Here is a 14,132-nt window from a genome sequence, read left to right on the forward strand (position 1 = left end):
CCTTACTAAGGCAGACCATGAACAGGTAAGTTTCATTTCCAGAATGTAAAACCTTTAATTGGAGGTGTAAACACAGACATTCGCTTGGCACATGTTAATGTTTACATGTCATGTCTGTGAGGCGATTGAGGAAGATACTGTAAAAGAAATTGAGATAAATGTATCATTTGCAGCAAGCGAAAAATCACTGGATAGAAACGAAAATTTGCTCGAAATATTGCTAAGTTCCACGAAATTTCGCTCGAAATATCACGGAGTGCTGCGAAATTTCGCTCGAACTATCGCGGATTTCCACGAAATATCGTTGTCGCTCAAACAATAGGACTCCCGAAATTTCGTGGAAAAATTGCTCCAAACAAAATTTCGCTATTTATCGTCAAATTTCGTTTGCATTACTTTTGCACAATACTGTAGTTTTTTACTTACCTGCTTATCTCAGTTTGACCTTCGCTTCTGACATCCCACTGCTACAGTTAAAATAGTCTCAGTCTACTGTGTTATCTAATAGCTATTGCAGCTATCAGATATGCATTTACAGAAATCCAGAAATTACCGGGACCATGCCATTTAAAAACATAGTTGAAGAGCCAAATGTTACGGTTGTAGTTCAGTACTCCTGTCTAATTCCCACCTTATTACACATCCATCGCATTTACTTTTCGTTATTCCTTGTAAGTAGTCATAACCTATAAAGAAACTGACTTCAACGAATGATTCACATCACTACACAAGAATTGTTTGTGAACTGTTTACATTTCAAGATTTGGTTGAGAAGTTTTAAATGTCATTTAACCCAGACGGGGAGGTTAAATGGTTATACATACATTTTAACACTGACGTGATGCCCGTATGTCCGATTTTAACATAAAAGCCATTGTAGAAACGAAAACTCTGCATTTGGGTTTGTTTGGTTTTCAATTACTCGACATAGACCTTGATAAAATTGAGTTAAATGCTGTTAGTTTCGGGAAAGATAGAATGTAACTTTAGGACCTTATTGCAAATTAATGTAACAATCTGGTATGATCACTGGTGGCAAGTGTTCAGCTGCTGTCAATGCTGCTTTAAAGGTCCACTTAAAGAGGTCAGGGAACAGGTTGCAAAATGTGCAAAAAGTGTCCGCAATTAGCTAAAGAAACTAGAAGAAATCTTCCATCCGCCGAGGAGGCCACCTGATCTCCTCCTACTCCAAGTGTTGGTTAGAGCAATAAATTCCTCCTCCTCCGAGCCAAGAGAACTTTCTAGATTTTCTTCATTTTCATTAGCTTCCAAATCACATTCGCCTCGGAAGTCTAAAAGAATCTCACAGAATGGTTCTACAGTTAGTTCTAACTGGCTATTAGATAACCATATTACATCTTTACCTATTTCACAAATAATGTTACTCTTTTTGCGTGGTGCTTCTTCGCCACATGTTTCGAAGGTAAAAGAACTTTCATCAATGACAACATATTCAGTACGAAACATATCATTTGTGTCTATCTTGCTTGAAGTAAAAACAGAAAAAATGTTGGATTTGCTCCTGACTGCATAAATTCCAGTATGTGGTGACTGATGCGTGTTGTGATCGCTTTTGATTTCCATGTCCAGGCTCTGGAACGGGCTCTACGTTGCTGCCACTGCTACTACCTGATGAATACGTTGGTGTGTGTACTTCCTTGGCAGAACTGACAGCCTTAAATAGTCCTTGCATTGATGTTAGAGCTTGTTTTTCGGCACTGTTGTGTGAATCGGTCGATATTGAAGGGAAGAGTGCCTGCTTTGTCCTTTGTGAAAGAATTTCGTACCGATTGTTGCCTAACCACTCGTCCAAACCCATTCCTCCAATCGTTGAAATGTTTCACGTCCTCCTTATTCAGGAACGTGGTTGCTTCTTTTGGCACTGGGAGCAAATCTTCATACTTTATTGAAAAGTGTGATGGTCGCTCATAGTGCTGTTTCTCCCTAGTAAAGCCAATATATCTGGGCCAGGCAATTCTCTTCAAGGTCTCATCTGCAGCCTCCACCAAATTCATCGCATTATCTAACACGGTGGGTGTGTCTGTGACCTGTTGCATTTCACTGTTAAAATACTCAGTAACAAGTATGAGGAATGTTCTTACATCAGCAACTTCGAGGAGATGTGGACATTCTTCACTAAATCGTGTCCAGAGGCAAGGAAGGAAGTTCTTGTTGAAAGTTACTGAAGCTACTGTCTTCTTGGCTGGGTTTCCTTGAGAGCCTTGCATAACTCCTGAAACTTTAATCTTGGTCCTGGCGTTTTGAAGCATTTCTGTTAACATTTTCTCTGCCTTCTCAACGCGTTGTTCGGCTTTCAACAGCGATGGCAGCTCTGCATGGCCAAGAATATCAGAATGGATATAAAACGCATGGTAGATGTCTTCCATTATTCTGATGTGTTTTAGCAAAGCCCATATCTTGGTGATAAGCCTTACACTTTTACTGCCTGTGTCAACGGAAAATATTGTTCCCTCAGCAATTATTCCCGTTGGGTTGGACACTCTTGCTACGCCAATAAGCCCGTCTTTTGCTCTGCTTGTACGCATTACCAATAATCGTGTCGACTTCTCGCCCTCTTTCGTCTATCTAAGACAGATGCTCCGAGAGAAAACCATTTCAACTTCTGTGATTTGGTGTCTGTGAGAATGACTGAATGACCACTCGAACTTACTCCGTGGATTTGGCAACACAAGGTACTTCCGTTTTGCAAGAGTTGTTGTTTTGTGCCATCGTCCAGGTTAATTACGAGAAGGCCCCCTGTTACGCCGCAAAATGTAACATTAACCCAAAAGGTAACAACTTCTGATGCAAAATGTAACAATTTCTTTAACGCGAATTGTAACAACTTTCTAACGCAAAACGTAACAACTTCTTTAACGCAAAATGTAACAACGCAAAATGTAACAACTCTGGTCTTGATATATAAAGAAGGAGATTTAGCCTTCTTGTCAAGCTAAACATCTCCTGAAAAGTTCCGTTGATCTTGAAAAAAATGTTCGTGTTTGTCATGCCATGTCCCTGTCTGTCCGTCCTTTTTGGTGGATTATTACCAGTAAAGCAGTTAAGTTACATTACTATTCACTGTGTGTGGGTGGTTAAACTTTGTCATACTAACCTTCAGTACAGGTTTAGCTATTATCCCTCGGTAGTCTAAACCTTATGAAGTATGGATTTTCTTATTCCCAAATTAATAAACTGCTGTTTATGTTGCTATCAAAACCAGTAGAGGTAAAGTGGGAAATAGGAACGAAGGGTCACAGTATTCCCAAGTTTTCAGAATTTGGGAGAGGAAAGTTAAGCGGAAGCGTAATTTTTATGTTGTGTTGTCCTTGCCAGTAACACTACATACATACAGGAGGAGTTTTGAAAGGTTTATTGCTGGTAACTGAAGTTAAATGACTTGTACTACTTACTTACACTTGCATTTACATACAATACACTGTTGCTTTTCTAAGAGTCACTGTTACAGCTAAAAATCTAAAAGTGTTAAGTCGAAAATTAAATTGGGCAAGAGAGTTGTTCTACCGCTCTACGCTCTATATTCTATGCGCTCTTAAATATTTTTCTCATCTTTTCTTTAAACGATTCCTTAGCTTAACATTTAAATTCAAGAGAAAACGTCGACCTTTCTGAATGATATGATTCTATTTAATACAGTCTACTCTTTCCTAGCGACCCACTTCTGGTAAGCGAGTACCTCTCCTCCTCCTCCTCTCCTCCGCCCAGAATTGTGACATATTCTTTTGTTTTCTGTTTCCAGTAAACGGTAGCCACCACCCAAGAATGTTAGAAAATAATTACTCAGATATCACAAAAGTCCAGTTTTTTATAGGTCAATGACAATAACAGCTATACAAAACTGAACAAAACGGCTAGATATGTAGATAAAAAGGAATTATCATCTACATTACATCTTATCCTGACAACTTTAAAAGGCCAGGTGAACGATTGTATTCATGAATACTGTACTGTTTATTAAGGCATGTACAAAACATGTTTGAAAAACCAAGAACAAAATAGTCAACGACTATTCAGTTGTTGGCGTTTACCTTTTTCAAATTTTTTTTCGTAAGCTACCACTTTTTTGTGCACCAAAGGAAATCGCTAACGGAACAATTGACTGCTTTTTATAGCAAGTCAAAATAAATCCTTTACGTTACCGCGATTCCTGCTGTTTGCTAGCAAACAGTTGTAATTACTTTACCGTAATTTAATAGTTTTCAGTATGTGCTTCTGAACACATTTCTTTGCTTGCACTGTACGGATTTCTTCGTGGAACATATCATTTAAAAAATAAAAGAACTAACATTTCTAGACATGGAACGATTCTGTGTTGAAATAAAGAAAGTTCACAGGGGCGTAGCTAGACCATTCGTAGTGGATGCACAGAGGGGTAAAAATTGAGCACCAAGGGCGAGCACAGCTAGAGGGATCTGGGGGTATCCCCTCCTCCACAAGATGCTCAGAAATGCTATTTCTGACTTTTTCTGCACTAGATTTTTTTAAAGAATTTAAGAAGTGAAATAACCCACATTTTGAGCGTTTTTAACTAAGCAGCATGATTCTAGTGAGGCTAAATTCAATGAACTGCCGTCAAAGAAAATCTTCTAACAGCCCAAGATTAACTTGTTATTTTATTTTATTTTACTTATATTTTATAATCACTTCCATATACACACATGTGCGTATGTGGCAATTATTCAGAGAAACTCATGCCAGACTGTCGCGAGTCGTGACTCAGAGTTCTTGAGACTAATTTTCCAGCAATGCACAATTTGCAGTTTGACAATTTTTTACTGTGGCTTCTCAATTTCCTTCTGCATTAAGCGTGAAGAAGAAGTTTTACGGAAAGCATCCCTAGAGATTTTTTTTCTTTTTCCCATGCATAGTGCATTCCTCACTTCCCGTTATCGCGCCATCGTAGCTACATTATGACAGGAAACGTATGTCTAGACTGTCTTGATTGACTGGCGCCGGGACAGGCTTCATTGTTGACCAAATAGCACCTTCTGCATATTTTCTTGACTCGTACAGTTATCATTCGGGATGAAGACTTTAATTTTAGGACGTCTTCTGCTGGTAATCCTCTCCAGTTGTATCCATCCTGGTTTTGCTATAACGGCCCTGGACGATGAGACTTATGGAATTCTTGTGCAGATGATTGAAGGGAAATTCAACATTCCTGTAACGGAACGAACAGCAAAACAAAACTCTGCACGGGTGAGGTTCTGGCGTAACAAAGATAAGCTCTCCTTAGAAGGCAGTTTATTATGCTTTGAAGGGAAGGCCATAGTGAAGAAATCGGCTATGAAAGAAGTAGTGAAAAATCCCGATGAAGAAAAATATACCACAGACTTACAGACCGTTATAGTGGCATCTCAGAGCGGACTATTCACAAAGTGCTGTCTAAATCAACTCTTCACCAGAAACTCAATGCTCGCTTTGAAAATAGGGCACGGCTTCGTCCGATTCACGCACGAGATGTTCAGATACGACATCAAGTCGACTTAGTGGACATGAAGAATTTGCGTACCAAGTATAAAGGCAAGGTCTTCAGGTATGTGCTGTCTGTCATGGACGTTTTCAGTCGCTATCACTGGCTGGTCCCAATAGAGCAAAGGCTAAGTTCCCACGTAGCACGTGAACTTATACGTATTTACAAGGAACATGGCGCTCCTTGTATAATACAACACAACCAAGGGACGGAATTCGATGGCGCAGTGTCTCGTCTTTGTAAAGCCCTCGAAATAAAAGTTATCAAAGGTCACCCCTACCATCCTCAGTCACAAGGGAAAGTAGAGAGAGCTCACAGGACATTCAAGAAAAAACTAAGGTTTAATTTTCTTGCTATGGGAAAGGCTGGAGTCAATTGGGTTAAGGGGCTGCCGACTTATGGCCAGGCGCTGAACCAAGACCCAAAGGAGGAACTCTCTTGGAAATCATCCTTCGAAATATATTTTGGCCGAAAACCGAATCTTGTAGCTCAAACAGGTAACCCCCCCACGGAAGAATGGGATGTGCCTTTGGATAAGTATGAAGACATGGTGAGACCACGCCCTAGGGACTACAGAGGTCATTTTAAGAATATAAAAGCTAAAAGAACACAAGCTTTGTCCGCTACTGAAAAATGTGCAAACCGAATGGTAGAGAGAAACCAAAAAACATGCTCCATCCGTTTACAATGTTGGTGAGACCGTGCTTATTTGATACCCTGGCACTGGTAGTAAGCTAGTCAAGAAACGATATGTCTTAGAGGCACAAGTCTTGAAAAGAAATATTGAAAAAGATTTGTACAAAGTTGCATTTTCTTCGCCGATATCATGGAGGCAATTGAAAAAGTGGATTTCAGTTTGTGATATAACCAGTACAACCATGGACAAAGAGAGGGAGAAAAAGAAGAAGTCAAAAAAGGCGGAAGCAAGAAGTGCTAAAGCGGCTCATCGTAAAAAGTATAAACTTGCATACAATAGCGAAAGAGTCTTCATGAAAGATCGTCTAGACTCGGCCCATTTCCACATTACATATGATCCTCCGGGAGATGGAAATTGTCAATTTTCCGTTGTTTGCGCGTTACTTAGAAGCATTGGACTGTACCAATCAGTGGAAACTTTACGGGAACAGGTCGTGCAATATTTGGAAAACCACCCCCATATGCAAAACTTTGTCACGGTTACATGGCCTACATATCTAGGAAATATGGCGAGGGACGGTACCTACGGTGATCACCTTACTCTGCAAGCTGCGGCAGACCTCTTAAATGTCGAGTTCATCGTCATTTCTTCCCTTGGACCTGCTGCCACAACAATTATATCGCCAACGGATTCACTCCCTCTTTGCAGCTTCCATATTGGTCATTTTGCAGAAGGTGATGGTGAGCACTACGTCGGGTTGCAAAACGATCCCATTTGGCAAGACATTTATGGCGAGGAGACAGCAGTAGAATCAGACATAATACCAGCGTCCAAAAACAACACGGCCCAAGAACCATCGAACTCCTTGTCTCGACCAAGCAACATCAACGTCGAGGCCACTTTTGAGCACAGCCACGCCCAAGAACTAATCAGTGAACTGCTGGTTTCAGATCGAGACAGTACAAGTCAACCTCCGTTGCCACCAACTTGTGCTTCTGACCTGCCTTTGAGTGAAGCTTCAATAAACGACACTGCAGCATTGCCACACCGTTCATCATTTTTAGGTTCAGCTGACCAAGCGCCTGTATTAAACCAAGATGTTCTAGAGCACATCATAATACAGACGCTTGCAATGTTCCCGTATATGTGGCAACCCTCACGGGTTGTTTCTAGGTTCTTTAGAGAGATCGTTGACAAGGAACCACTGCCGAAGATATATATACCAGAAATTAATAATATCGCCAATTCGGCATGTTAGCATGCGAAAAATTATGCTCATGAAAGGAAAGGCAAGCGGAGTAGTTATTCGGCTGCGTGAAATAATCAATCACGTTAAGTGGGCGTCGGCATGGCTAAGCCTTATTGCATCAGGACTTGGCTGGTATAGCATCTTGCAAATCTATTGGAAGAGCCAAAAGAAATGTCTATGGTGATAAATATCATCAATGATAAGGCTTACCCTTCAAACTTTATAATATGGTGTTTAGCGTTTGCGTTTTACCTTCGATTTTTACAACCTTGTTAGTTGTTACATTGCAGAAATAATCGTTTACCTTTATCAATGTTATAGTTTATCCAGTCAGTATACTAGCCCCTTTGTTTTCAAATAACGAAGATATTGACCAGGGCATCCAATGTTCGTGCTTCTATTGTGTATGATAACGGAAATATAAGCAATTTTCCAAAGTCAAGTTACTTGTGACTAACGTCTCCAACAGTGGTTGACAGGTGTTGATAATAGTTCGTGCCTTCGGACATACTGTGCAAATTTTGTTGTTGGTTTATAAAAAAAAATAAAAAAACTTTATTTAAGTGTCGAAGTATTTAGCACTGTACCGCTAATTGGGGACGCTACAACTAGTGAAATAAATACACAAACTGAACATAACATGGGATTTGAGAACAGGGCTACCGTGAAACAAATCCAAGTGGTCAGAATGGGACTTGAACCCGGGGCCTCCGGATTACGAGTCCGGTGCCCTAACCACAAGGCCACGCCGCCTCCCTGTAAAAAGTAAGTCGAGTTGCCGTCCGTCCTAGAGCACGGACGGACAGACAGGGACTTGGCATGATGAACACGAACAATTTTTTCAAGAACAACGGTACTTTTCATTTTGACAAAAGAAAATCTTGAACTGATCATGTGATCTGTAGGTTGGTATAATTTGCCTGTCAGGAGATGTTTAGCTTGACAAGAAGGCTAAATCTCCTTCTTTATATATCAAGACCAGAGTTGTTACATTTTGCGTTAAAGAAGTTGTTGCGTTTTGCGTTAGAAAGTTGTTACAATTCATGTTAAAGAAATTGTTACATTTTGCGTCAAAAGTTGTTACCTTTCGGGTTAGTGTTACATTTTGCGTCAAAAGTTGTTACATTTCGCGATAATGTTACATTTTGCGTTAGTTGTTACATTTTGCGGCGGAACACCCCCAAATGTCGCGGAATCACCCAGCAGCAGCTTCTGCTGACCCTCAATAACACAGTCCAGTTGGATTGACGTCATCTTTTTATTTCATAACTGTTCGCATATGACACTCTAGCTTAAAATCAACTTTCCCAACTCTTATTTTTACTAGTCTCATGGTCCCAGTATCAGCAATGAATAGAATTTCATCAGCAAGGCTTGTCATAGCCACCGGTGTTTTCACACGTGGTTCCAGATCCAACTTTGTTCCCTCGCTAGTCACAGTCTTCTTATTACTCTGTAGGAATTGATTTATGGCAGACTTCAACTCTTCTCGGCTATGATTTTTGGCATGTTCGTGATCAACGTGTACTTTATGTCCGGCGACAATTGCTTCCATATTAGCCTTTCTCATAGACACAACCTTAAAGGGGCAGTGTCACCGATTTTTCTTTGAATAGCCAAAAAACATATTTGAATCGATGGAATCGTCAAAATAATGGTTAAGTTTTGTTAACAATAACCCTAATAATGCACAGAAACTAGTATTAATTATCTTTTGCTGTGGATGGCTAGGATGGAAATGGATTGCAACCAATTTTTCCAAGTTTTTCTTGTTTATTGTAGAGAAGTCGTCAAAAACTGCTTATAGTTTGTTCTTCCCTGGATAAATCCCTTGATAATTCCTTGTCGGTGCTCTAACAGCAATTTCATGTTAGAAAAAAGGTTCTTTGTCAAATATTTGAGCCATTTTGACGAGAATATAGCAAAATCGCCGTGACAGTGTCCCTTTAACTTGCAACCTTGAATGCAGGTCTAGGCAGTAAATGTTTCCCATTCTCTCAGCAACAATGACAGTTCCATGTACCATTGCCAGTGCTATAGTTGTTATAACCAGTTGCTGCTATCTTTACTGCCGCTGGATAATGAAGGCGAACTTCAGCCAGTGTTCCTTTCTGGCTATCTACTACATACAATTTGCTCACGTCCTTGCTGTCCTTCACCAGGTTGACTGGAAGTTTGAAGGTGTTACCTTTATTATATGTGTCGGTGTTTCACTGGTACCAGCATGTACACAATATCATCACATCGACTTTAAATGGATTCTAATACAGACAGACACCTTGCACTGCAGATTTCTGCAACTGATTCGGTTGACATTTTATCTCGGTGTCTCACAGACTATCTTGATTGCTTGCCTCAGTTCTCTCCCAGTCTCTGATTTGTAGTCTTGGTGAAGAGTACGCAACATTACCAGGTTCACACGAAAGTCATCAATTACAAGCCACCAGTAAGCCAGGCTTCCTTTTAGACATTTCCCAACATGAACTGCATCTGGGGTCCCTCAGTAAGGCGTAGGTTTGATTGTGGAGACTCCGCTTCAGCTTCCTTCCTCGATTGCATAACTTCTAAAGGTGTTTTTTTTTTTTTGCTCACAGTCTGATCAATAACTGGTGATCACAAACTTCACACACTTTCTGCCACCAGACGTGCATTTTCCACATGGGCGGAGCTGAGGTTCAATGCTTTGGAAACCATTTTCCTGACACTCAGTACAAACTTTCTTTTGATCAAGGCAAGACTCACAGCGAGACGTATAGTCATAATTGTAAAAATTAAAATCGAATTACTGGACTTTGACTGGGAATCAAGACAGGTAAGACAGGTTTGTAAATGTCCAGCAATTTCCTCAACTTCAGCCAGGACTTCCTCTCCAGTTTGATCTGCGGCTTTGTAATAAACCACGATGGGAAGGGTGATCTTTCTGTTAACAGTCATAACAACTGAAATGTCAGCATCTTTAATCATACTTTGTTTTAGTTCCGAAGGATTTGGTGCAGGATTATTTCTTATATAATCAACATACATACATACATCTTTATTTAACAATGCAGGTTAAAAGTGAATTGGCAAGACCAACGTCCTGATGTGGACCTGCCTAACTACAGGTAATTAAGTACAATCACATTAAAATATATAAATTAAAATTAGGAAACCAAAGTGAAGTATTTTCTTAATTACAATAATAGTCCATCCTTGCTCTTTGCGTTCTCTTCGAACTGTTGATGGATGAACTTCCATGCCATGCTTGAAAAACTTTTTTTGGATTTGGCGGCTGGTGGCGGCCTTCGTCTCTTCATTTTTTGAATATGGCTAGCGGCTGCAAGCCATTTCTCGTAAAGAGATTGGATTCGCTTTCAAATGTAAGGTGCAACCTTTGGCATTATTACAAATCACTGAAGATGACATTTATACAAAACCTGTTGCCATGATAACGTCACGATACCATGATGGCTCGCTTTTTCAAATTGAATTCTTTATGCAAAGGGTTGATCGAAGGAAACGAAAGTCTTCTTACACTGTACAATGTACTTAGCTTAACCTCGAAAATTTTCTGCACTCTTCAAAACTTCAAAAAACGCTTCGAAAAACTGAAGCATTCTTCGAATTTGCAAAACATTTTCTTCAAAATTTCGCCAATCTTCTCGAATTGTCATCCGAATTTTTGGAAATTTGTCGAAAGTTCGGCAATATTTCGTTTCGTTAAAAAAATTGCTGGTTTTCGTCGAAAAGTGGCAAAATGTCTTGAAATTTGTTGAAATTCGCTCTCATTACTTTTGCACAGTACTGTATCTGCAAAATGTCTGCAGATGGAGTGGAATTTGGTTGACTCTGCTGAGCAAATTAACAGCAGAGAAAGAGCAGACAAACAGCACCAATCAAATGTTTATTTTAACACAAAATAATACATAAGGATCTGTTTTTCTTTAACACCTTAATCTAAGAGACAGTGTTGACAGCTACTCAGATGACAACTGGAATTTAAGCTATTTTATTAGTGTGACACACTCTCGTAGCATCCACTGCTTGCAAAAAAATTCAATCCTGCTAGCAAGATCAATAGCTGTGGAAACGAGTGAAAAAGTAAGCAAATGAGCGCATATTTAAGCCTAAATAAATGTAGTGCTCAGTTTCTGTTCCTGTGGAATGTCCGTGTTGTCTTTCACTTGCTCCACTACATACATCGAAAGATCATTGATGTGATGTGAGACTGTGACCGCCTTCGACTGACCTATAGCTTGCCATCACTATCACCAAAAAGTGAGTGAGTACATTCATTTTAAACATTATAGTAGGGGGCTTTTGATTGCTGAAATGAATAATTTCTGCAATGAACGAAGGCGTTCCTAAATATGTTGATCTAAATCAAAACATTATGAAAAGTTATAAAATGCCTGGCACGGTCTTTAAATAGACTCACATGGCATTTCTAAACAAATATCATACTTTAGGGGTCAGAATATAATTGTACAAGTGTTTCCAAAGTGTTGAAGACGTCTTCATTTTATAGTATGCCTAAAACTCTGGTATATTTCTCCCGGGATTTTGCTTGAAAAAATAAACTCTATTTTAAGCCAACTGATAGTGTTTGAAGCGTGTGACATTTCTAATCCTAATCATGATTCCAGACTGCCAAACCGGGCTAATTGGTTTGAAATCACTTGCCAGTTGCTGGGTTTTCTAGACGCAGTGTTTTTGTTTTGGCTTAGAAGAAGATATTTTTAAAGGAGACATTCTGTTCATGTTAATTTTTTTTGTTTCTGCTTAACCAGTGTCAGTTCTTGTGTTAATAAGTAAATACCTTTACATAATATTTCCGGATTAAATTGTGATGAGGCAATTGTTGTCTTACTAATATATCCCAAATAACTTAAAGTTCTGGGTAAAAAAAAAAATACAAATACTGCAACTGAGTGTTATGAGAAACTTAAGGCCCCTTTTGCATTCGTCAGAATTGAATGGTCTGTCCAGTGTATTCAAGAACAGAATAATTTCTACTGTTAGTCATATTTGACCTGTCAAATTAAATTAGCCAATTACCATGTTATTATAAGCAGCTGTCCTGGTGGTTCTGTGGGACAATCTCGTGAGAAAGGCCCAATTTAAATTAAAGGCTACCGATCTGGCTGGCCTCCTCTGACAAACGGAAAGTGCCCTACATTATCTATTTACTCTATATCTGTACTTTTAGTTACTTGAAGTTCTTTCTGTTTCTTTCTTTTGGCTTTTTCCCCTTTATTTGTCAACATTCTGTCCATTTGGCTTACTGGAAAGTCCACATTGTTTAAAGTAGCAAACCTCCCAGGATTATTATAAACAAAAAAATATTAATTTCAATACATTTATAGTCATTTCTCGTGAAGAGTAGATCTGAAGCTTTAGACATTAGCAAATTGTGCTGTACTGTTTGATTAATGTGTTTTTGCTTTTAGTGTTCTTAATGATCATGACGCTTGATGACACTTGCCTTTAATGGTGTTCACTACATCCTGATTTAAAGCCTTACTTAAGGATGCCGTGCCTGTCTTCGTGCAAGATCCATGTGCAAGACTTGTTGCCAGTGTTTCCTCAGAAAATAAAGCCTCGAGGAGAAGCAACAACAATTTTGGTGGGTGTGTTCCACATTGACTGTGGATAGAGTGCAACTTTACAGACGAGATGTACACTCCTGATCTGGGAACAAGTTCTTGCCTTCCTTGGCCCTTGACATGGAACTTCTCAACCTGGTGAACACTGTTTCTCAACCTGCTGAAAAAAAAATGTACAGGTGTGAGAAAAAGTGCCAGTATAAGCATGACGTTTAGTGAATATAACGTGGATATTTGTTATGCCAGTTTTAATTATAACTGCTCATTTTCCCTTAATAAACTGTAAGGACAGTGAGTCATTAAAGTATTGTTAAACTTACCAAGGTGGAATAAGTTTCCGGTGTCTTGTTCACTTCATACAAAACACCATTCTAAAGAAAACAAAAGCAGATATCACATAAAATTTGTGTTGAGTATAGAAGTTTTCGTAACTTACTTCAACCTGTTCTCGGTGGCTTTGTGTATGTTTGAAACCTCCCAAATATATTTGAGTTTTTGCAGAAAAGATACGCAGCCACTCACAATACATAAAGTAGAGTGAACAATTGAGCGCCAACCTCAGAGTCTGTAAAGAAAATATAACGTCTTAATTTTGTTTACCTCCTGGTTCAATACTGCAGCAGAATTTTCTTTGTAAGCCATTAAAATGTCCTCTAGGAAACCAATGTTGTCACTATTGGAAAGAGCTAAGCAAAACAAAAAATAGCCATATTTTTTTGTCAGATTCTTTGTTATCTCTATTCCAAGAAACGCTAATTTTTTGTTACGCGTTACCTCCATCGTGAAGCTGATCGAGGGATGATATTCGTTAAGTGTAGAGAGAAAAGACTCAGCTCCAGCTACATCCGGCATGGCAGTTATAGTGTTATCTACATATCTTCTATATAGGTAGGGTAGCTTGTTATCCCTCCCTAGCTTTTCTTCAAGTGAACACAGAAAGGCATTGGCCATAAGGGGACCGGAATTGTAGAAGTGTAACTGGGTCAGACTCCTTGATATTCAACTGCTGCCAAGTGAGTACCAGTGTTTACAGAAAACCGACAAATACTGGCTTACTTCTACATTTTCACAGTCACGTTGATTGTAGGTACAAAACCTCGATTTTGAGAACAATGTTAGACCGTGCATACCATCTGTCATCAACGAAAGAACTTTTTGAGCTTGAAT

The 14,132-nt window shown here is 39.3% G+C and overlaps 1 protein-coding gene and 1 pseudogene across 1 annotated transcript; one reads left to right on the forward strand and one right to left on the reverse strand.

Moving 5' to 3' along the window:
* Positions 1 to 1,125: 1,125 nt before the first annotated feature.
* Positions 1,126 to 2,752, reverse strand: LOC146454789 (uncharacterized; annotated as a pseudogene).
* A 2,149-nt stretch (positions 2,753 to 4,901) lies between these two features.
* LOC146454790 (uncharacterized) lies at positions 4,902 to 7,389 on the forward strand. Its single transcript, XM_085095376.1, has 2 exons — positions 4,902 to 5,501; positions 5,925 to 7,389. The coding sequence occupies exon 2, from the start codon at positions 6,373 to 6,375 to the stop codon at positions 7,387 to 7,389; it is 1,017 nt and encodes a 338-aa protein (XP_084951502.1). The 5' UTR covers positions 4,902 to 5,501; positions 5,925 to 6,372.
* The last annotated feature ends 6,743 nt before the right edge of the window (positions 7,390 to 14,132 follow it).

This window comes from Pavona decussata, unplaced genomic scaffold (genome assembly GCF_977016875.1).
Source record: "Pavona decussata unplaced genomic scaffold, jaPavDecu1.1 SCAFFOLD_300, whole genome shotgun sequence".
NCBI classification, from domain to species: domain Eukaryota; kingdom Metazoa; phylum Cnidaria; class Anthozoa; order Scleractinia; family Agariciidae; genus Pavona; species Pavona decussata.

Coding starts and splice junctions, on each gene's coding strand:
- LOC146454790 (XM_085095376.1), top strand. CDS start 6,373: ATGGACAAAGAGAGGGAGAAAAAGAAGAAGTCAAAAAAGGCGGAAGCA.